The following is a 24,454-nucleotide window of genomic DNA, read 5'->3' on the forward strand; positions in this document are numbered from 1 at the left end:
AAAGGGCTACGCTAAAAACCATGAGCAACCAAGTACTAATCAATCTTGATGTACCACACTCGAGAAGCCTGTTTGAGTCCATAGAGTGCTTTCATGAGTCTACATACTTGATGTTCTTTGTCGGCAACCTTGAAACCAGGAGGTGCCATGTAGAATTCTTCCTACAACTCATCATTGAGGAAGGCACTCTTAACATCCATCTGATGGACTTTCCATCCAAACTGAGCTGCAATAGCGAGAAGAAGAGGAACTGTACTCATCTTGCCAGGAGAAAAAGTCTCCTCATAATCAATACCCTCCCGCTATGTGAATCCTTGAGCAACCAATCTAGCCTTGTATTTATCCAAGGTACCATCTACATGATACTTGACCTTATACACCCATTTGCAGCTAATGGGCTTCTTCCCTGGAGGGAGATCAGAGAGAACCCAGGTCTTGTTTTTCAGAAGGCTCTGGTATTCTGCATCCATTGCATGTTCCCACTTTGGAATCCCTTTTGCCTCTGCATATGTCTGAGGCTCACAAATACTGTGAATGTTGGCCATAAGAGCAAAATTGACTGTATTTTGTTGCTTGCTCTTGTTTCTAGAAGATCTACGCTCAATGAGCTCATCAGGACAAAGATCACTAATGGTCTTAGCCCACCATTTAGGTCAGAGAGTAGAAGAACCAACATCAGAAGCAAGAGGAACAACTGGAACTAGAGGTGGAACTGGAGGAGGAACAAGATCTGGAACAGGTGGAAGATTAGCATCATTCAAAGGAAATTCAGGCAGTGCATCATCAAATTCAGAATCTGCATCATCCCTCCCATCAGGTGAACCAAATGGAAGGCGAACACCCAAATCAGAAGCCTTCAAAGGTTGATCCTCAGAATTATGCTCAGACGAGGAAAGTTGAAATGGTCCTCATTCTTCATCAAGGACAACATCACAACTGAAGATAAGACAATCAATGTCTACATCAATCAACCGGTAAGCCTTGTGGTTGTCATTGTACCCTATAAACATAAGCTTCTGACTCTTGGAATCCAACTTGGAGCGCTTGGCATCTAGAATCCATACATATGCTAAAGAGCCAAAAACTTTCAAATTACTGATCTTGGGTTTGCGACCAGTCCAAGCTTCCTCAAGAGTCTTCCCCTTAACAGCATGTGTGGGAGACTGATTAAGGAGATAGACTGCAGTAAACACTGCTTGTGCCCAATATTTCTTAGGAACATTTTTGTGTTCCAACATAGACCTAGCCATTTCTGTAATGGTGCAATTGCGACGTTCTACAATGTCGTTTTGTTGAGGGGTGTATGGTGTAGTTAACTGATGTTTTATGCCATGCGTATCACAGAAAGTGGAGAAAGTAGTAGAACAAAACTCCCCCCCCCCATTATCAGACCTAAGAGTAATAATAGAACAACCAAACTCTTTTTCTACTAAGGCCTTAAATTTCTGAAATACAGGAAACACATCTAAATTATGTTTAAGAAAGTACACCCACATCTTACGACTAAAATCATCAACAAAAAGTAAGAAACACCTGCACCCAGTAACAAAAGGTGTATTCATTGGACCACATACATCAGCGTGAACCAACTGTAGTACCTTAGAGGCTTGCCATGAGTCACCATCCTTGAATGGTGTCCTGTGCTGCTTCCCAGCCTAACAAGCTTCACAAACTCGTTGCTTCTAAGTTTGAATTTCAAGTAGGCCATGTAGTAAATCTTCCCAAACAAGCTGAGCAAGGTAGTGAATGTTTAGGTGACCATATCGTTGATGCCAAAGACTGGTGATAGAGGAGGATTTAGCTGCAAAAGTGTGCTCAAGAGAATCACCTGTATCCACAAGTCTGTATAGACCATGACCCTCAATGCCAACAACTACAGTAGTGGGTGTCGCATGATCAACAATCAAACACTTGTGGGAACTGAAGATCACATCAAGCTAAGAAGAATGTCGCATAATCTGACTCACAGAGAGAAGGTTCAGTTCCATGCTAGGAACGTAGTATACATAGAGGAATATGAGATTCCTCCCTCCAGACTGTATCTGAACGTTGCCCTTGCCAACAATAGTATACTCTTCACCTCCTCCAAAAACGACTGAATCAGTATAGGGAGAGAATTTTGTAAACCAATCACGCCTGTGAGTGAAATGTCAAGATGCACTCGAATCTATATACCAAGCAAAAGACTTCACATGGTCTGCAGGTCTTTTAGCCATTAAGGCGTAAAAGGCAGACTCTTTATGCTCTGTGTGCTCAGCAGCATTGGCTTTAGGTTGAGACCCTCCCTGCTTCCGTTGTTTGGAAGTTATCCGATTGCGACAATCCTTGATCATATGGCCATATTTATGACACTAGTTGCATTGAACCTTCTTTTTCTTCAAACAATCCTGAGAGTGACTAGAGCCCTTCTGACAGCAGTGGGCTATGTAAATCCATTGTTCACATTTACTAGTGAAGAAATTCCACATATTGCAGACCACATAACCATTGATTGTTGTTGGTGAACAAATGGTTGACAAAGCAGCAAATGAATTCAATTTTGTGCCATATGTAACAAGAGGGATAGAAGGCATGGTTTGCAAAATCCATAAGAAACCCAAGTTCTTTCCATACACAGACAATTGGGAGATGAAATTTCATGCATCTATTTTGGATACAAGGTTGAAAATCATCTTTATTATACAGAATGGGTCAATAAAGAAAGCCATTAGGGAGGTCCTAGATTCCGACTAGTTGGAAGCTGAAGATCACAGCCAAATCATTCAGAAGTTGCCTCTATGATCATTTCCAACCCCCTAACCTTCTTGACTGATAAGCTAGTAATGCAAGCATTGGCTTTGAACTTGTGAGATCAGACTTCAGAAGTGGTTTGGAGATAGCAATAGAATATTCAAACATTCTTCCTGCTGTAATTATGCTAGTTGTGAAATCCAAGTTTTAGATTTTAGTCTCTATGGTGACATTTAAGGAGATCAAGAAGATATTTCATTCCTTGGTTGGCTAGGTTGAGAGACTGCACCCCATTGTCACAGAATGCCAAGTGCAAGGGGATTCTTGTGTTTGGTTTCAAGTCCCTGCAAGACCCGTTCAAAACCTCATTGCTACACCAGGATAAGGAAAAGGGAAGGACAGGTTCATCAAGCAATTAAATTGCTTCTTCAAGTTGCTGGTGTGAATTTGGTTTGGAGTTTGGGTGGAGGTTGCAGCGAGGGCCCTTAATTTGGAAGGGAATGAAATCATATCACTTTGGGCTGCAACAACTGATTCTGAACATTGTGTTTTTAGTCCATAAACAGCACATGGCGACCCCGTTTTACCTACAGAATCGTCTTTTTGCATGGATTGCCCTAGTTAGTATAGGTACAGGCAACCACAGTATAAGTAGAAAGTTTGTATTAGGGATAGTATCGGTTCCTTGGGTTGTGGGTAAGGACTGGAATGTGATGTTCTTATTACTGAAGTCAATACAAAGGGTGAGGAACAAATATCCCTCACTTTACATAAAAGAAAATAAAATATAATATTAATAAAAGATCATTCAACTTCAAAATATAAGAGGAGATATAAGAATGGCTTTCATTCCCACTTCACAACGTGAATACACTTCTATTGCTTTCCATCCCATTAAAATAGCTCCTGGCAATTTTCCTTTTCTAGCTCAAAATCACATTGGCAAAAATCTTTTAGTAAGGTTTCTCCAACTCATTTGAAAAAATTCAAAGGATGTCTTAAGGATTTAGGATCTAGTTTTTCTGCAATTAGTGTCTTACTTCCAACTCAATATTTTGGGCATGTACAAATTGCAGAGGATCTTGATCTTGTCACATCTTTATAGGTGAAGACAGATTATTTTCACTTTAGATTGAGAAAACAGATAGTTTCCTCAAATAGCTCCTGGCAATTTTCCCTTTTCTAGCTCAATATCACATTGGCAAAAATCTTTTAGTAAGGTTTCTCCAACTCATTTGAAAAAATTCAAAGGATGTCTTAAGGATTTAGGGTCTAGTTTTTCTGCAATTAGTGTCTTACTTCCAACTCAAACTATTTTGGGCATGTACAAATTGCAGAGGATCTTGATCTTGTCACATCTTTATAGATGAAGACAGATTATTTTCACTTTAGATTGAGAATACAGATAGTTTCCTCAAGACACACTCAAAAGATTTGCGCCACTTGGATTGGAAGTGGCTATCTTGTCTGATGGGCAGTTTGCATCAATTTCAAGAGCTTCATCAGAGATGGGTTCTGAGGACTCCCCTTCTTAATCTTTGACTTCACCATAGATGGGTTCCCCATCCACCTTTGGGGCTCAAACAAAGTTGTTTAAAATCTTGAAATTTGGGGCACACATTGTGGAGGAATATTATATAGATCATGCTTTAATTTGTGAGTTTCATAAATTGTGGCTTAGCTTGGTTGACCTTAATAAGTGGACATCAAGAACCAAAAAATGCAAGGGAACTCTTCATTAGTCCTCGTGACAAAGGTTTCTTCATAGTTATTTGATGTTCCATTAAGGGCAGAGATTTAATGGTTCAATGCGACCTATGAATATGGAGGTAAGGCACCCTTATGTATAATCTCAATTGCCCAAAGCTCAGCAAAAGGAATTACATCCCTAAATGATTTAGGAGCATCCTATGGTATAAGAGAAATCTTGCATCACCCAAAAAGAACTTCTTTTACTTATTTGTTTGCAAGCTTTCAATAATATTCCAGTCGCCATCCAAGCACCACAAATTCTTCTGTAGTCCACTGGAATTGCATATTTCATCTTGTGGTTGGGAAAACATGATCTATTTGGAGCTAATAATATCCTATACAACTTTCAGGAGATTTGAGTCACCACCTTCCAAGCTTATTACAAAGCTAAACAACAATACACCCGGTTTCACTGTTCACAGTTTGCCGCAGCTTTTTGAGGCATGTGGCAACAAAAGAACACTTTTTAAGATTAACAGGACCCAAGGGAGCTTATGGTATGAACCACATGGAGATTTGAGGATCCATCATCACTACATTTATTCTAGAAGATTCCATCTACACATTTGGTTGACTACATGTTACACTTGGCATCAAGCTTTACACCTACTTGCAGCCAACTGAGATCATTCCCAAGGCTAGGAGCTGCTATATAAACATCACTCATAGTATTTGAAAGCAGCCAAGTTGGAGATTGGAGTTGTATGCGAAATTTGAGCATTGTATTGCAATATCATTTGAATTCTGTAATCAAATTGTTGAGGCCTAATGATATAACTCTATTTTTTTATTATTATTTATATCTGAAGCTAGATTGTTGTCACAAAGCATGAATTGGTTTTGTGTGTTAATGTGCACAGAGCGTATATTTGTAAGGTTGCATGCTTGGACAGTCCTTTAAGCCCAACTATAAGACTAGGGGTGATATATGCCTTTGTGATGTACCAAATCGCCTGAAAGTTGGATAGGATGTTATCAACTCCAAATAGATAATGTGTTCTCAACCACAAGATGAAATGTGCAATTACGGTGAACAATGGTAGGATCTATGGTGCCTAGATGATGACTAGAATATTATTGGAAACCTATAAACAAACAAGTAAAAGAAAAAAAAAATGGATGATGCAAGGTTGCTCTTACACCTTGGGATGCTCCTGCATCACTAAACAAATAACTTGGTGAAAAAACGCAGATTTGCAGCATCAACATGCTGTTCTTGATATCTCATTGATCCCTTCCACTAAGGTTCTCAATTTTGCTTTTGAGGACTCTCTTTGTCCATCCAAAGATTCTATGGCTAATTCTCCAAAAGCCCCTATTGGGAAGGATAAATCACCCTCTTCCCTCATCTTACAAATCAAAAAAATAAAATAACATTTAAATATTCTTATTTTTTATATTTATAAATTCATTGACATTGAAATTAAATATTATTAAATAAATATTAATATTAATCAATTTTCAAAAAGTTAAATATTTTCTTAGTTTTAAATTTAATTATTATATTATATAAATAGATAAAATGAACTAAAAATATATTAAAAATGAATAGAAGCATAGGTGACGTTGATGTGGAGTGTTCTAATGGGGAAGACGAAAAGTCACCCTGGATTGTTCTCTCCATGCTAGCTGGTTGCTACTTCTTGGTTGTCTCTGTGTCTAAGCCTCGGTGTTTGGTTTTGGTTTTCTTTTTGTTTGTATTCTTTTTGCTTGGTTAGGTACTCTATTGTCTTGTCTCAATTATTTTGTCTTTGGCTGGTCTTTTTTTATACTGAATTCTTCCATTGTGTCAAGTGTCGGGGTTTTGGTTTGTAGAGTTTAATGTTGAAGCATGTAAGGCCATTTGAGCAGGTGGCAAATTGCTTGAATTTGTTCTCAGTAAGATGGTGGCAAAAGTCCATTTAATATGGAAGGCATATCGAATAAAAATAGTAATAGCTCAAATTCTTTCAGAGATGCAATGCTTGTACAGGATAATACTATCATTAGTGAAGATGTTATAGAATAGAGGGTCCATTCCAGCATTGTCCAAAGATGAAAGCCTACAAGGTCAGTGCACTATTCTTAGCTTGAAGCCAGATGTTGAAATGTGTGTGAGATAATTGGAAAGGAAACAGAAAAATTGAAATTTGTTGGCAATTTTTTTGTCTGCTTAATATTGGAAGTTTTCTTGTGAGGAAGCTTTTAGATGATTGGTTTGCTTCAGTTTGGGGTAAGAAGAAAGCGTTGTTCTTTGTTTGCTTAAAGATCAATGGCATGCAGAAAAAATCTTGTCCAAGGCCTTTTGGAATGTGGGTAGGTCATTATTCAAGGCTTTTGCTTGGGACCCAATTGTTAATCCTGAAGATATTAATTCTCAACTCTTCTAAATGGATTGAGGTATGTAACATACCTCAAGTCTTTGGTTTCTGCTACATCATGTCTCAAAGCCATTAGGTGAAGTTATTAAATTCTAAGACACTCGATCGACCCTCCCATATATGAATGTAAGATTTTTGATATCTTTGAATCATAATGTTTCTCTACCTAACTATACATCCATCTCTTACCATGGGTCTACAAAAAACTGTAAAATAGTGGGTTTGGGTTGTCTTAATGCATTGTTTTTTGCAAGCAAGATGATCACTTAAAAATGGTGTGCCCTGTGCTAAAAAAGAATGGTGCCAATTGTTTGGAATAAACTGAGATTAATTTAGTGAAATAAATTTAACTTTGTCTGTGGTAACAATTGATGCTCAAGGTTTTAGGTCCAATACAATCATATGTCAATCCAAGGCATTAACTTGTAAAAGGCGTAATGGTTATTTCCTCAAGGGATAAGGTAGTAAATTTGAGTGGAATCCAATGCAACTATCTCAACAAAGAATAAGTAAGGACTAATATAATTCCCAAGTAACTATGTAGAAACTGCTACGGGAACTTTATATGCAAGCTACAGCAACTGTAGTTTTATTTCAATCAAGCTGGAAATTAAAATACTTAAAGAACAAACAATATAACCAAAAATTACTTTATAACTAAATATGTTAAAATTATCATATTGCCAAAGCAATAGATAGTATAAATGTATGTGAATTGATATAAATTGCTATAATCACTCTTCATACAAACTACTATTATCACTCTTCTCGTATGGAAACCAGTCCAGCAATTTTACAAATTACAATCTCACATCAATCATATAGAATAAAACCATAGAAAAGAACAGAAAATAATGTTACCGGCACTAAAACCAAAATATCATCAATTACAACAGAATAATACATTGAGTTGTTTCTGGCCTATGGTCATTCTAAATCGCATTCTAAATCGTAAAAGTACAAAACTAAGACTATATGAGTTGTAACAAGAGTTATTATTCAACAAGTATAACTTGAGCAAACTAATTAGCAGCTGAAATTAGATTTGTTGACAATGTATCCACATTGCATTCGTGGCTATAGGAAGTTTTATTCTCCATCCTGTTTGATCACACAGAAACCAAGTAAATCAATACTTCCTAAATCAATTTTCCAAAGTCTATTTTATTCCCTTGAACATATCAAAAACCTTCATTTTCAAATAAATTATTTGTGGCAAAAGATAAGAGGTAAAGCTAAGTTGGTATATAAATCGGACAGACAAATTGAATTCTTATGGCAATAAAAAACTAAAACTTGTGCAAAAGCACATAGATTTTTGACTCAAACACTAATAACATTATTTTCTCAAATAATAAACAAATTGAGAATGGTCAAGTTGGTTATATGATGGTTTCAGCAATGCCTAATGATATTGAGATGGTGCCTTCCAAATTCCAAAAGAAGATTTTGAGCATTATTTGATGATTCCTAATGCTTTCAGTATTCAAACTTGCAGATATATTGCTCCAATTGCCTCTAACCAACCTTGTTTATCTACCAAAGCATGTTTTACTTTGTGGTGATTCAAAGGTGTAGTTATCAATAGAGGTTTGTTCTTCCAATCTTAGTCTCTTGTTATCCTGTAAATTTGCAGCTGATTGTGTGTTTTTTTGTTCGAATATTTTCCTAATTGCTTCAATTTGACCAACAAATCCTTTTGTTATGCTAAGGAAGCCAACATCTCCAATGTAAGCACTTCTCTGAAAAGCATCCAATTTCTTCATTTTACTGCTAAAGAATGGCTCGTTTGGTGTCCACTATTCTGTCATTTCACTTGGTGGGCCGGAAGTATCCATAGTCATCTTCTTCGAACCTGATTCTTCACTCAGCTCCTTGGCAAGTAAGTACTATAGCTTTGTTCTTCTGATTATTTGATTTTTTATTTTTCTGAGGTTTTATCTCCTTTTGATATATTCTTCTATGGAATTTTCCTCATTGGTGGATGTGTCTTTTTGTGATGTTTTCACACATCGCTCCATTGCAAATGGGGACCCCCTCTTTTTGCTGAATAAGTCTTTTGTAGTCTACGTCGTCTCCCAACCCTAAGGAATGAGTTACAAGGTCTTGATGGTCTGAATTTTGGCCTTTGAAGGTGATGAAATGCCTAAGTACGGAATGGATTTTAAAGAGTATAGAGCCTTGATAGTTGTCGAGACGAGAATTAGGGTTTTTAAAGTATTTTACAACTGCATTGTGTTTATTGATTATCCTTTGAACTTTGCATTTTATTAACTTATGGCTTGATTGATACTTGTAAGATTACAGCGTTTTCTTGTCTTTTCAAGACTGATGCGAGAACAAGACTTTGGATGCAAAGAAGAGGACTTCGTTGAGTGGATGATATCATCGTCCAAGGAAGAGATTGCAATGATAGAACAAGGAATCCACCAGCATGAAGGAATGAAATTGAATAGCCAAAATTTGGCAAGTTTGGAAAAAATCCTTCACAGAGGTGGATTTGTGCTCATGGAAAATTCCTCCTCCACCCCTAAATTGCAAGCAGTTCAGTACATCAGCAAGATTTTGTCCCCAAGAACAACATCCTCCTCAGGGTCTTATTTGCACTCAAGGAGGCAGTTTGTGGCAGTGTCAAGATTCTCTCCCAATGACAATATTCTTCCTCAACCTCTAATTTGTGCTTTGAAAGTCAGTACAAGGCAGGAAGCAAGAATTTCATCCAAAGTGTGGAAAAGAAAATCTTTTAAAGGTGTTGGTGTGTAAATAAATATCCACTATGGATATTATTACACTTTACTTAAGTTAACTTACGATAATGCATCTCTTCGTAGTTTGGATTTGAGACACTTAGGGAAGTGTGCACATAGGGATATAGCTTGTAGGAGAAATTCCACCTTTTGTGGTCTTATTTTGTTGTTACACTCCACATTCGGTGGGTCATCCACCTCTTGTGGAATATTATATTATTTCTCCTACCTAACCCTAGTATTTCTTACCTACCCTTGTTTCTCATTGAGCCACATGTCATGATTGTGTGCTCGTACATCCATATGGCCTTGCCTATATAAGCAGGCCTATATTCATTGTATTGGTTAATCCAGTTGATCATTTTGCATATTGATAAGAATACAGTTTGTTTTTGTCATTCTTTTGTCTCTCTTTTATACTTTTTATCGTGCCCTTGATCTTGGCAAAATCTCACAAAAGGGCCTTCCAATGAAATTCGAGTGTTTCACTGTGGCCCCGATTGGCCTAATTTTGAGTTTGAACAAACTTACTATTTTTAGCAATGTCTATTTTTAGTAAGTTTCACTATGTCTCCGTTTGCCTTAATTTTGTGTTTGGAAGAACTTACTATTTTTAGTAAGTCTATTCTTAGAAGTTCTATCCGTGGCAACAAGTGAAGCACTGACTGCAAAAAGATCCAGAGCATCCAGTTCCAAATCCGGAAAGTGAATGAAGCAAGCAAATGGTCGTCGAATTTTGGCTAAGTCAGGGAATTCTCCTTCAAAATTAGAATCACCAAGGAACTATTCTTGGGCGCAAATCCCAAGAAGAGAAATCTTCCAAAAACCCAAAAATCCTTCTCTGCCACTCCAATGTGCCAAGAGGACCTCCTTGGGTGCAAATTCCAAGGAGAGGAGGAATTTTCCAAAAATCCTTCTTTGGGTCCAGAATGTGCCCAAGCATGCCAAGAGTCTTGGAAAGTGTGAAAAATGGCTAAGTGTGGAAAAAAATATTCCTATCCCTCAGAATGCGCCCATGTTTGAATGGGATCTTGGAAATGGTGAAAATGGTGAAAAATCCTCTTTCCTTCTCCATAGGCACCCAAGCATTCTCAAGGCATGGAAACTCAAAAATTTGACTAAAGTATGGACAAATTCCTTCTCCAAGCTCCAAATGTGCCCATCTCCAAAATGGCAAGAAATGATGAAATTTGACAAAGTCTGGAGAAAATCTTTATGCATGTCTAAAGTGCGGCCAAGGTGGAGAAATTACATGAGACATGGAATTTAATGTCTTTGATAAAATATGGCATTTGGCAAGACAAAGGGCGAAAAAGGGGCATCAAAGATTCATCTCTCGAGTTCAAGGGCATCATTAGAAGGAAGTTCGAAAAGCATAAAGGAATTCCAATTCCAAAGAATGCCAGTTCAAACACCTCAAGATTCAAGCAAGTACAAATGAGAAGAATTTACAACTATCTTGAATTCCCTCCGGAAGTACAAGATCCCAGTCAAGAAAGAACAAGGACGAAGAATTCCAGTTCTAGATGTTCAAGGAAGACATTCAAAGTTCTTGAGATCCAGTTCAAGTATGAAAGACTTTAAGAACGATAGAATCGTCGACAAGGAAAGATATTCCAAGAAGGTGAATTCCCAAGCAAGTACATGGAAGGAAGAAAATGATCAAGGATAATTTTAGAAGAGTTGATCAAAGTTGGAACCTTGGTCCAAATGACGCAATTTCGGAATATACTCCATCACAATCAATCGAAATGGAATATTCTTCGTAATGAGTTACCGAGTCCACATGGCGTCCAACATAATGAGGTGGCACCTATCACCTTTTGCGGCAAATCAGATGACTCCTAACAGTCATGACCAGATTCATTACATTTTCCGCAAGGAAAGGGATATTGGGCGCCCTATTTTAGGCAATGAGCTATTTAATGGTTAGTGGGCATGCTATTCTAAGTGATGGCTATCAAATGCTTAGTGGGCGTGCTATTCTGAGTGATGGTCTATTAAATGCATAGTGGGCATAATGCCTCATTGATGACTAAGACCCACTACCTAGCGCCACATATTAGGGTTCAATCTTGTAATCTTGTCCCTTGATTTCAAAATCAATCTTGGTCATTCATTTGTGGGGGGATCTCTATAAAAGGCCCATGCCTTCCCATTTGTAATTCATTAGATAACTCATTAGTTCAAGTAGAGATCTCTTAGAGTAGAAGTAGAGTAGGAGAAGGAGAAGACATTGTTGTAAGACTTGGAGACATAAAATTTGATTTCATTGAAGATATGGTGGATTCATGTTTATTTCAACTTGTTGCATGGTGTTCTTCCAATTTCTCAATTGTTAGATGAAGTACTTTGGTTCTAATGGAGTATGTGATGGTGTTTGATGAATTTCCATGGCTCATACTTTTTGCACTTAACTGATTTCTATTTGCAGTGTAAAGTTAGCCTAAGTCTTTTTATATGGATGCTTAACTTCGATCATTGAATGTACATTGTTCATTATGATGGTGTTCATTATGATATGAAAATTCTTTGTATAACCCTTGGAAGATTGCACCAATTCTTGTGGAGTTGTAGTTGATCTTGGCAAAGCAGAACTTGGTTTATTTGGAATTCGTCCCTTAGAGCACTATCCTTTGATATCATTGTCCTTGGGATTAGAATTAGGTTTCTCTAACCCGTTCCCCTTTTAATTTCACTTCATTCTAGTTCAGTTCATTCAAAGCAGAAGCATCACAGAATTGCTATATCCAATGATGAAGTTCCAGCCACAACAAAGAAGTGAAAGAATGATCCAAACGTAGGTCCCTTTGTGTTACCAGCATATCACAACAACCATTGAGTTTATCCACACGTCAGGACCTGACAGAGAAGAACCTTGAAGTCACCTGTATGATCTTTCGCAATCTTAGCATACACGAGATTTTGCTCAAGAGAGGATAAGATACCTTGGTATTTTATTTTGTGTTGGTGTAGTCATAAAACACCCATCAACATGTCTAATGACCAATTATCAACTCTTTGACATCCTCTGACGCCTTGAGGAGGTATTCTCCTAATAAACCTAGCTCCCATATTTGGCCCTTGAAGGTCATCACTCTTAGATTTAGATGGAGCATTCTGAAAGTATTGTTGTGCCCTTTCATAATTAATAGATCATGATCTTCATTACCACAAAATGCACAATTTTTCCTTTTGTCCAACCAGAATTTTGTGGCATAATGGCCAAGTTTACCATATTTAAAGCACCTTGCATCATCTCTTTGGTGGTTGCCCCTTCCATGTCCTTGACCTCCTCTATAATTGAATGGTCTCTTATTCCAACATAATTGACCTTCTAGTAATTTTGTGGAGGGGTATTTTGCAATAGGTTGGCATTTATTTTGTTCCTCCATGGTAACTGTCTATACCCAGCATCTTGTGTATTGCAAGCCCCTTGACATAGACCATGTTCCAGTCTACTTCTCTATCATATCCCTAGCTTAGCAGAATCTAGGGTCTAGATGATCTTCCACATTTCTTAAGTGGAATGCTTGGATGGCCAATTGGCTGTCTCATTGTCATCCCATTCTCTACATATTCTACAAAATACTGATTGATACAATTGAAGTATTGTTTAAAGTTCTACCTTTATTGTTGCTCACCCTTTTCACCTTGTGCCTTTGGACAATCATTTCTCAAATGACCTTCTCTCAAGCAATAAGAGCACCATATGTTCTACTTTGCCTTATTGTCTTCTTCTCTTGCCATTATGTCCTCACACAAGGTGAGTTGTTCAACTGCTAATTGTAGCTTCTCTACTACCTCACTTTCTTTTTCTTTATCTACTTTCCTCCATGGTTGTGCCTATATGCGGCAAGCCATGGTTACCACGTTTAAATATGTATCAAATATTCTTCCATCCAAGGCTACTCTAATACCTTTTTGTAGTCCAAATATGAATCGTTCTACCTTCTGCTTCTCTATTAGTGGTTCCTCCAATTTGCGGGATACTTCTTCAAATCTTTTATCCATAGATAGAATACTCGTAGAGTACTCTCCGAGTTTTGAAAAAATTGCAGCTGGGCAAGTATTTATGCCATTGACTTGCAGAAGAAACTCACCAAGTTTTTGGCAAGTTTTTCCCAAAAACTCGGCTACATTAAAAAAGGAGGCCCAAACATGTCAAAAAATTATCTAAATTTTATTTTTCAAGTCAATCTCATTGTCTTCATTAGAATATATACATGAAATATAACATTTAAGTATAAGAAAGGAAAAGACATATTGAAATTCTTAAGTTATATTTCATGTATATATTGGCAGGATGTTTGAGAGTGGTTTCAAATCTCTAGGAGTTATAATGCAAATTCTAGGTATTTAAATGATCTTCTATATTTTCAGACTTAGTCAAATTTCAGTAATCAATAGGCTCCTATCAGCATTCTTCTCTCTATCTCACTCACTTTATCTGCCCCGAATTCTGGACCTATCAATCTCCCTATCACTCTTCCTCTATCCCCTCTACCACTCTCGCCTCTCTCCCCCAAAATCTAGACCTATCTCTCTACCCCTCTCTCACTCACCCTCGGACCCTTGTGAGGGGTGCGACCCTCAACCTCATTTTGGCGAGGTGGAGAAGCCACATCGGACTCCTAGGACTAGACCCTATAGTTCTATCTCTCACCTAGTTTTCACTAGAGCTGGGTAGAGGAAGACATAAATGTTTTGATGTAGTATTTACTTTTAGTTTTACAAAAACAATTTGCTATTTCGTTTTGTTTCAGTCTATCGGCCATCAGCATTCCACAAGAGGATGCCATTTTGTACCCGATTTACATTTAAATCAATCAAATATATCTAGACTCAGCTGGTTTCTTTTGAGTACTCATTTATTGACTCATTGGATGCATCTCCTCACTGAATTTTGCAAAAAAAAATGTATTTCTAATTAAATTTAAGCAAATTTTTAAGTTGCCGAGTTTTGCCGAGTTTTGCCGAGTTTTTTTTGGGCCTTGGCGAGTTTTTGTTTTTGGCAAGTAGTTCAACTATGCTTTTATCATACTCTTTTACTGATTCTCCTTTTCCTTGTACCAATTCTCTCATCTTGCTTACACCTACAAATGGTACATCCAAAGTGTCAAAGTTTGCTAGAAAGTCGTCTTTTACTTCTTCCCAATCCTTATCATGTTTGGGATATGTCTTCTTATACCAATCTAATGTACTCGTTCCTCAAGTATGCCACAAAGGCTAATAGTTTGATCTTATCTTCCTCAATGTCTTTTCTCTACCATAATGATTATAAAAGGAATACATGTTTTGTGGTCTCTATAGTGTCTTTTCCAAACACAGGAAGTTTGATTCAAGGCTCCATTTCATATTTTTTTCTCTCCTGTTTTGGTTTGTGGGGAGGTTGAGTTTATTTCTTCTCCTTCTTTGTACTCCTTAATGTTGCAAATTTATTTTCTCGACCCTTATCTCTTGCTAATTTGGTCTCAAAACATCTCTTCCCAATCTGCTATGTCTTGCTCTTGCGAACTCTTTTCTTCTTTCTATGAAATCTCTTCCATCAATATTCTTCTTGTTTTATAGGGCATAGGGGATGGGTCATGGTCCGAGGGTTCTAACTCTTCATAACATCGTTTCATTTTTCCATCTCCTCTCCTTGACTTCCTCACACTTTCATTAACTAATTCTTCCAAATATTCTTCTTTAATGGATAGAATCTTCTCTACGGTTTTGAGGAATTCAAGAAACCTATCGTCCAACTTGATTGTAATGTTTGATAGATCCAACTTGATCATTGGCTTTTTGGAGAGCTACGATAGGGTTGGAGCCTCATTGCTTCTATAGTCCTCTACGAATAACCTCTTGGATTTCCCATATTCTTCTATGCTTTTTTCCAAATCTACCAAGATCTGTCCTACTTTTTCCCAATGTGAATTTAATTATTTTGGAATTTTCCATCCTTCCCTTTCAATCCCTTTCTTTTTTTTCTCTTCCAGCAACACCCACCTTAGCACACTCAACAATGCCCATATTGGACCACCCAATCCTTCTCTTCTCTACATTCTTCAATCTCCTACGGTATCTTTCTTCCCACTTACTATTCAACCTATGTCTTCTTTCTTAGCCATTTGGGCTTGCCATGTTAACTCTATCTATGATCTCAATTTCTTCCTTAAGCTCTCTTGATTTCTTATTAACTCCTTTAGTCGTGGGTGTTTTGGTTTGGTGTTACATTACTCCTTTATCTCATCACATGGTAGTTATTTTGTAACTTCTTTTTATACGTCACATCCTTTCAAGGATTCCTTTTGGAGATCTCCCCCACACCTTTCCATTCTCCATCTCCTTGATGCCTAGCCCCCTCTCATGAGGCTGACACCATGGTAATAGTGTCGCAATTTACAAGAAAAAATTCATCTCTTTCTCTAGTACTCCTGTGCAGATCAAAATTTTAGATTTCTCTTTATTCTTCTCTATACTACTTAACCAAGGTCCTAGAAACAAAATCAATATTAGCAAGAAAATGGGGTAACGCAAACCGAAGTACTAAGCCCCAAGTAATTTCTGTGTGTTGTATTTATACCCCATACTAGTAGTACAAGAGGGTTGAAGAGTAGGTGCGGACTATGAATAACTAGTTAATAGAATGAAATATAAACAGAAAACTAATTGCCATATACCATGACGCATCTCAGACATAACTATATATATATATATATGCTTATCCATCATGTACATATGCCGTATGATTTGTCCTTCTTACAATTCCTCCTCCTTCTACTTATTCCACACTATTCTTCTATTTCTCTATCTACATCTACATCTACCACTATCTTTGTTAATGGGACGTGTCCCTTAAATTCTACTAATTTCATGGGGGTGTCTCTTCAGCTGGTAGCTCCGCAACCACTTTGTGGTGGTTTGCAGTAGGATCTCTGTCACTGATCTGGCTTCAGCTGACCCTCTGCTAACAGACAAGCAGATGCTGATGAGGTGACTCAAAGATGCTAACAAAGTGCACAACAAACTAACAAAATGTAATGTCCCCTTTTGGATTACCTTGTAGTTTGCCCTTTTTCCTTTATCCTGATCAGATCATTCATTTATTTTCTGATCTCTTACTATATTCTTTCCTATTCTATATCTTGATCTGATCTCCTTATATCAGATTCAGGCCTTGGTTGATCTACTTGTTTTTTTCCTTTTTTTCCATCATGATCCTCCTTATATAACATTCCCATGAAGGTAGACGTCTTTTGGAGGTTGCTGACTTTTCACAAGGGATCGTGTCTCCTTGGGCTGTCTTTTTAGTGACGCCTCTTCATAAGTATTAGTTATGACAATAATTCCTTAAGTTGCACCTCCTCATTATTTATCACTGCTTTATGTTGCATATTTGCTGTCTAATGAAGGATCGCTGTTCCTTCAATATAATAATGCTGCTGCTTATTGCTTACTGCCTTAAGCATTTATCTCTACTTAAATCTGCTTCTGCACTTATGAATAATTTTCCATTATGTTCTCCCTTTGATTCTCATTCTTATTCTTCTTAAATACCTCCTCACATGCCCTTTCACCCAAAGAAGGCAACCATTCATAAAGGGTCAGCCATTATTAAGAGAAATTAATTTATTTTTTTCTTTCACCAAAGTGGCGCATATATGAATAGAGATCGGCCAAAAAATATTTATTTATTTTAAACTTTCGTTACCCTTTCAGGTCAGCCACTTTGACTAAACATTTATTTATTTTAAACTGATTTTCATTATAAATAATGCCCACATGGCGGGAGGACATTATTTATAACGCCCCCCCCCCCCTCCCCCGCGAGATTGCTTGTCCTCAAGCGATGATCAAGGATATAGAGATTCAGCTGTATTACTCTAATACTATATTAAGTTGTTAGTTTGAACAACTTATTGAAGGTATTGGAAATTTGCTAGGTTTGTCATTTAAGACAAGTCTTTTGTCATCTTTCTTTCCCCGTCACTTGAAAATGTACAAGATTGATTTGAATTGACCCAACGTATATCGGATACCTCTTTGTGTTAACACAAGAACTTACCATATATTAAGACACACATCTATGACCTTAAATGCAATGTTCTTTTCTAGATAAACTCGTTGCTCTAGCTATTCTCATATCCTAGATCAACCAAAAATGTAAATCTTGTGATGATAGGGTTAAACCATAATCATAGACACTCATGAAATACACATATTGGAAACACATCAGGTATGAACCAGACACAGAGCATACACATAAAAACACGAAGCATACACATGAATATATGTAGACATAGTGAACAAGAAGATTGCAATAAACATTATGACTAGCTAATTAAGCTATGACCAATCATTGCTTGGTTTGATAGGAAACTAGAAAGGGCACCAATAAACGGCCCAACCCAACTAAGCTCGAGAGCGAGTCACATCCATATCATGGCCATTCGCCTCACATCCCACAAGGGGCAGGAGTGTCCAACTATGACCAATTCCATCCCTTGGGGTAATCAATTCATCACTTAGCCCACAAGATGTAGGAACATTCAACCAGGACTAGATCCATTCCTTGGGGTAATCAATTCATCGCTTGGCCCACATGAGGCAAGAACGTCCAACTAAGACCAGATCCATCCCTTCGGGTAATCAATTCATCACTTGGCCCATGAGAGGTAGGAACGTCCAACCAGGTTAGATGTATCCCTTGGGGCAATCAATTCATCCCTTGGCCCACAAGAGGCAAGAACGTCCAACTATGACCAGTTCCATCCCTTGGGGTAATCAATTCATCACTTGGCCAACAAGAGGTAGGAAAGTCCAACTTTGACCGGTTCCATCCCTTGGGATAATCAATTCATTATTGGGCCCACAAGATGCAAGAACGTCCAACTAGGACCAGATCCATCGCTTGGGGTAATCAATTCATCACTTGGCCCACAAGAGGTAGGAACATCCAACCAGGACCAAATCCATCCCTTGGGGTAGTCAATTCATTACTTGGCCCACAAGATGCAAGAACGTCCAACTATGACTAGTTCCATCCCTTGGGGTAATCAAACATGCTTCTTATCTAAAGATCTTCATATAGATTCTATCCATTCCATTATCTTTTTGTGAATGTCCACATCAATGGATGATGAAAAATCACATTTGAATCAACAAGCTCTTCTTTTAAAATCTGCTTATATAAATGATCTTGTAGATATAATACTCCTAGCTGTCCTCATAAATCTGCCATAGACTTCTCAAAATGCTTCAGAAATCTGCTCCAATGTCTTCTTTATCTTTGCATCAAATCCTCTTCACGAGATATCTCTAATATTCTTGATCTGCTCTTAGATCTATTCTTCTTTAAATAATATTTGCTGCATTCTCACATATATTTTCTTGTTTAGAAATCTCCTCATAAGTCCTCTGCTCTAAAGAGGCTTATATGTCTGTTCTAATTGTGCTGTATATTTTCTTTAGATCTGCATATGAACATCCCTTCATTCTTGTTTTCACAAATTAATACTCAATAACTCTTCCATAGCTCTGTTCATATATATTTATTTTTCTTCAGATGCCTATGTATTTCATTCATCTCTTCCACTCAACGCTCGCAAGCACACATCTCAATCATACTCGTTAATCTCTTTATATCTCTTCTTCCTTTATCTTGAAAAGAGTGTGACTCTTTAGAAGAAACATACGTTTCTATATATTTTTAATTTAATAAACAAATTACACCATTCTAAAATAAATCATAACTCTTGAAGAAATTCTGTTTAACAAGTCTTTTATTATATTGCCAACATATTAATAGATCTCATAGATCGCACCCTTTCTTCGCTTTATGAATCAAATAAATCTTTAATTACTTTGATATAAATCGCACTCTTCGGACTTGACTCTTATGTTTATTGTTGAATTTAAATTTTGTTTATTAATCAAAGTGCTGCTTTTACGAGATGTAGTCGCTGCTCTTAACAAATGTTTTGGCATCCCTTCAATCATGAGCACCACCTTAATATATGTTGCTGCCTTTAATAATGTTTATTAACATAAGTCACTCTATGTCTATTTCAAATCGCTGCTATTACTGTATTTCAATCTGTGATTGTTCTTTAACTTCCATCGCTGGTAAACTCCTTGTAATTGCTTCTAATAATTACAGCACTAGCTGAGTATAATAAAGTCGGCATTCCTTATAAATTCACCAATCCTTACAATATGAATGACTTATACCAATCCTTAATATATATTGCTGCCTTTAATAATGTTTATTAACATAAGTCACTTTATGCCTATTTCAAATCGCCGCTATTACCATATTTAAATTTGTATTTGTTCTTTAACTTCCATCACTGTAAAACTCCTTGTAATTGCTTCTAGTAATTACAGCACTAGCTGAGTAATATAAAGTCGCCATTCCTTATAAATTCACCAATCCTTATGAAATGAATCACTTACTTACACCATTCGCTGTTTACATAAGCATAATCCTTTCCTTGATACAAGTTGCTTCTGTTGTTTGTATGATCGTTGTAAGTTGTAATTATTGTTCAAGTATTTCCCTTGCTAAAGCCCTTAAAGCACTTTGACTAAGTTGCATCTCCCAGACTCATAGAGGATCCCTCACCTTGGAACTCACCAAGTCTAAGCAAGTCGAGGTGAGTCTTGTAACTCTGCAATACACTAAGGAACTATTTGTTTGAAATGGATAATACACTGAAGCATAAGCATTTGAACCCTCTCAACCCAAGCCCTAATCATAAAAAGCCAAGCAAGCACCCAAAACCTCAAAACTATAGTGTTGTTTGACTTACCAAAACCTCAAAACTATAGTGTTGTTTGACTTAACCATTGTGCTGCAAAAGCGCATGTTAGAAGGGAAATCCTAGAAGTGCATCAAGAAACATTTGCACTCAAGAATAGAAAGTGAGGTGTGTCCTTGCAAAGACAACATTAAAATATTGGCCAAAATCAAGGACCTAAAAACTTAACTCCCAAATAAGTAGAATTAGTGACTATCTCCACAAGTACTACCATCCCAAAACACTAAAATATAAAAAACAATAAATAAAATTAGTGGTTTTCCCTATTAGAATGTACAAGGTACTACCATCCCAAAACATGCAGGACCAAAACCATTCACGAGTATGAGATTGCATAGCTTGGTCTCAAGTTCTTTAAATGCATGCCAACAATTCCAAAAGAAGTTGTCAAAGTGAGTCTTGAAGACTTGATGCACACCTTCAATGCTAAAATCAATGATAATTGTCGGTTCATAAATAAAACATAGATCTGCAAACAAAGAACCATTCCAAAATATAACTCTTCGTGTACATATATACCATCTTGCCCCTTAGCAAAACTGCCAAAGAACTGGATGTTAGCTCTTCCATTCATGAATGGTCTTTTTCATGAAGTAGCTAAAACAATGCGAAAACACGCAATGGATTTCAAAGAATTGATTGAATAAACAGAATGAGCAAAACGCTCATAAATAATACAAGTTATTTACAAGAATAGCAAGTTTCTAAAAAGAAACTGCTGAGAAGATCGAAGACGATCTTTCTAAAATAGAATGTACACTGAATGAGCATTAATACTAAAATTAACATATTTTAATATTCTATTACCCTCCCTTAATGCTCAATCTATTAACTACACCTATAGTCCCCCTGAATTTTACAAATTTATCAGGACCAAGGGGCTTGGTGAATATGTCTGCTGGCTGCTCCGAGGTAGGAACATACAGCAACTGGATGGATCCGTCTTCAACCAGCTGTCGAATATAGTGACAATGCGTTTCCACATGCTTGGTTCTTTCATGGAAGACTGGATTTTTGGCGAGTTTGAGCACTCCCTGATTATCACAGAACAAGGGAGTAGGACCTGCCTGGGAGACATGCATATCCGCAAGCATTCGCCGAAGCCAAACCGCCTCACAAGATGCCTTAACTGCTCCCCGATACTCTGCTTCCGTCGAGGAGAGAGCCACTGCCTGCTGCTTCTTACTAGTCCATGTGACAGCACCAGATCCCAAACTAAACACATACCCTGCTGTAGACTTACGGTCATCAACCGAACCTGCCCAGTCAGAATCTGTGTAACCACTGAGTATAGGATCAGAACTCCGAGTGTACAGAAGTCCATAATCAAAAGTGCCACTCACATAACGCAGCACACGCTTCGCTGCTAACCAATGATCAGCCTTGGGAGCTGTCATGAAGCGTGAAATGTAGCTCACTGCAAAACTGATGTCAGGTCTAGTAGCAGTAAGATAGATGAGACTGCCCACTAGTTGCCTGAACAGAGATTCATCCACAACTGGTGAGGATGACTGAGCTGAAAGTTTGAGCCCGAGTTCCATAGGAGTAGAGGCAGGTTTGCAATCCTGCATTCTGAACCTGTCCACAAGACTTTTGGCATACTTGGACTGAGAGAGAAAGATACTGGTCTCAGTCTGCCAAACTTCAACTCCTAAGCAGTAATGTAGAAGTCCCAAATCTGTCATATCAAAAGTGCGGCACAAATCCTGTTTGATCCCAGTGATCAAATGTGCTGAACTGCCAGTAATGATTAAGTCATCCACATAGACAACCACAAACAGAATATCATTACTAGTATGCTTGATATACAGGTTTGCATCAGATGGACTCCGCTGAAAGCCATGATCTGTCAGGTACTTATCAATTTTCATGTACCAAGCTCGAGGAGCTTGTTTCAGACCATAGAGTGCTTTGACTAGTCTACAGACCTTCTGTTCTTGACCAGCAACCTTGAATCCTGGGGGTTGCGTCATGTAGACTTCTTCCTGTAAGTCACCATTCAAAAAAGCACTCTTTACGTCCATCTGATGGACTTTCCAACTGAACTGGGCTGCCAAGGCAAGAACGAGCCGTATGGTACTCATTTTGGCTGTAGGAGCAAAAGTCTCCTCGTAGTCAATGCCTTCTTTCTGTGAAAACCCACGAGCAACAAGACGAGCCTTATACTTGTCTAGGGTTCCATCAGTTTTGTATTTTACTTTGTACACCCATTTGCAGCTAATGGGCTTCTTCCCTGAAGGAAGATCAGAAAGGGCCCAAGTGTGATTCTTCTGAAGACTCTGGAACTCAGCTTCCATAGCCTGTTCCCACTCAGGTATACCTTTAGCCTCTGAATATGTCTGAGGTTCAAAAACACTGTGTATGTTAGCCATGAGAGCAAAATTGACTGTATGCTGCTGTTTGCTCTTATTACGGGAGGTTCTACCCTCAATGAGCTCAGTATCCCTGAGATCACCAATGGTTTTGGCCCACCATTTAGGCCAAAGAGTAGAAGTGCTAACATCTGGAGGAGCTGGAAGAGGCTCAGGATCAGGAACAGGAGCAGCAAGAGGAGGATTATTCTCCGGAGGGAACTCAGGTAGTGCATCATCGAAAATAGATTCTGCATCATCCCTCCCATCAGGCGAACCTAATGGAATAAGAACACTGTGAGGCTGACCCTCAGAATTCTGCTCAGAAGAAGGGGACTGAAAGAATCCTCTGTCTTCATCAAATACAACATCACGACTGAAGATAAGACGTTCAGTGTCTATATCTATCAGTCTGTAGGCCTTATGGTGATCACTGTATCCTGTCATCATGAGTTTCTGACTTTTGGAATCCAACTTGGAGCGCTTAGCATCGGGAATCCAAACATAGGCAACAGAGCCAAAAACCTTCAGGTGGCTGATCTGAGGCTTCCGACCAGACCAAACCTCTTCTGGAGTCTTCCCCTTAACAGCCTGAGTAGGAGAGCGGTTAAGAAGGTAGACAGCAGTAAATACTGCTTCAGCCCAATACTTATTCGGAACACTCCTATGTTGTAACATAGAACGGGCCATCTCAACAACCGTACGATTGCGACGCTCGACAACACTATTTTGCTGAGGAGTGTAGGGTGTAGTCAACTGGCGTTTGATGCCATGGGTATCACAGAAGTTGGAGAATGCAGAAGAACAAAATTCCCCCCCGTTATCTGTCCTAAGAGTAATGATACTTTGTCCAGACTCTTTTTCAACAAAGGACTTAAACTTCTGAAAGATACTAAATACATTTGATTTATGTTTAAGAAAGTACACCCACATCTTTCTACTAAAATCATCTACAATAAGCAAAAAATATTTGCAACCAGTAACAGAAGATGTATTCATAGGACCACAAATATCAGCATGAAGTAATTGAAGTACCTTAGATGCGCGCCAAGACTTTCCATGTGGGAATGAAGTCCGATGTTGTTTGCCAGCTTGACAGGCGCCGCATACTCCAAGATGCTGAGTCTGAATATCAGGTAACCCTGAAACAAGTCCCTCCCGAGACAGCTGAGAGAGATACTGAATGTTGAGATGTCCATATCTCTGATGCCACAAAGTGCTAAGAGGAGAAACACGAGCTGCCAGAGCCACTTCAGGAGAATCACCAGTGTCAAGGAGCCTATATAGGCCATGATCCTCTAGACCAACAGCAACAGTAAGACGAGTCTCCCTATCAATGATGGAGCACTTGTGAGCACTGAACACCACATCTAGTTGAGGAGAATTCCTCATAATCTGGCTGACAGAGAGCAGATTAAGTTCCATTCCAGGAACATAATACACATTCAGAAAAAGGAGAGTCCTGCCACCAGACTGTATCTGAACAGTGCCTCTGCCAACAACAGTATACTCCTCACCTCCGCCAAATACAACGGAATCACTGAAAGGTGAGAAGTCTGTAAACCAGTCACGCCGATGAGAAAAGTGACGTGATGCACCAGAATCGATGTACCAAGCAGAAGACCTGGCATGATCTGAAGACCTCTTAGCCATAAAAGCATAAAAGGCGGACTCCTTCTGCTCGGAATGTTCCGCAACATGCGCCT

The 24,454-nt window shown here is 38.1% G+C and overlaps 1 protein-coding gene across 4 annotated transcripts in view; it reads right to left on the minus strand.

Annotated features, from left to right (window-relative positions):
* Positions 1-24,454, minus strand: part of LOC131064628 (3-dehydrosphinganine reductase TSC10A) — a 61,917-nt gene that overhangs the window by 15,515 nt on the left and 21,948 nt on the right. The window contains exon 4 of one of the 4 annotated variants that reach the window (XM_057998817.2): positions 7,479-7,943. The exons of the other annotated variants lie outside the window; for them this stretch is intronic. Within the exon in view, the coding sequence (XP_057854800.1) occupies positions 7,865-7,943 (79 nt within the window). The 3' untranslated portion in view covers positions 7,479-7,864. Of the gene's footprint in view, positions 1-7,478; positions 7,944-24,454 lie in introns of those variants that run through there. 4 annotated transcript variants of the gene reach the window in all.

This window comes from Cryptomeria japonica, chromosome 9, assembly GCF_030272615.1.
Source record: "Cryptomeria japonica chromosome 9, Sugi_1.0, whole genome shotgun sequence".
NCBI lineage: Eukaryota > Viridiplantae > Streptophyta > Pinopsida > Cupressales > Cupressaceae > Cryptomeria > Cryptomeria japonica.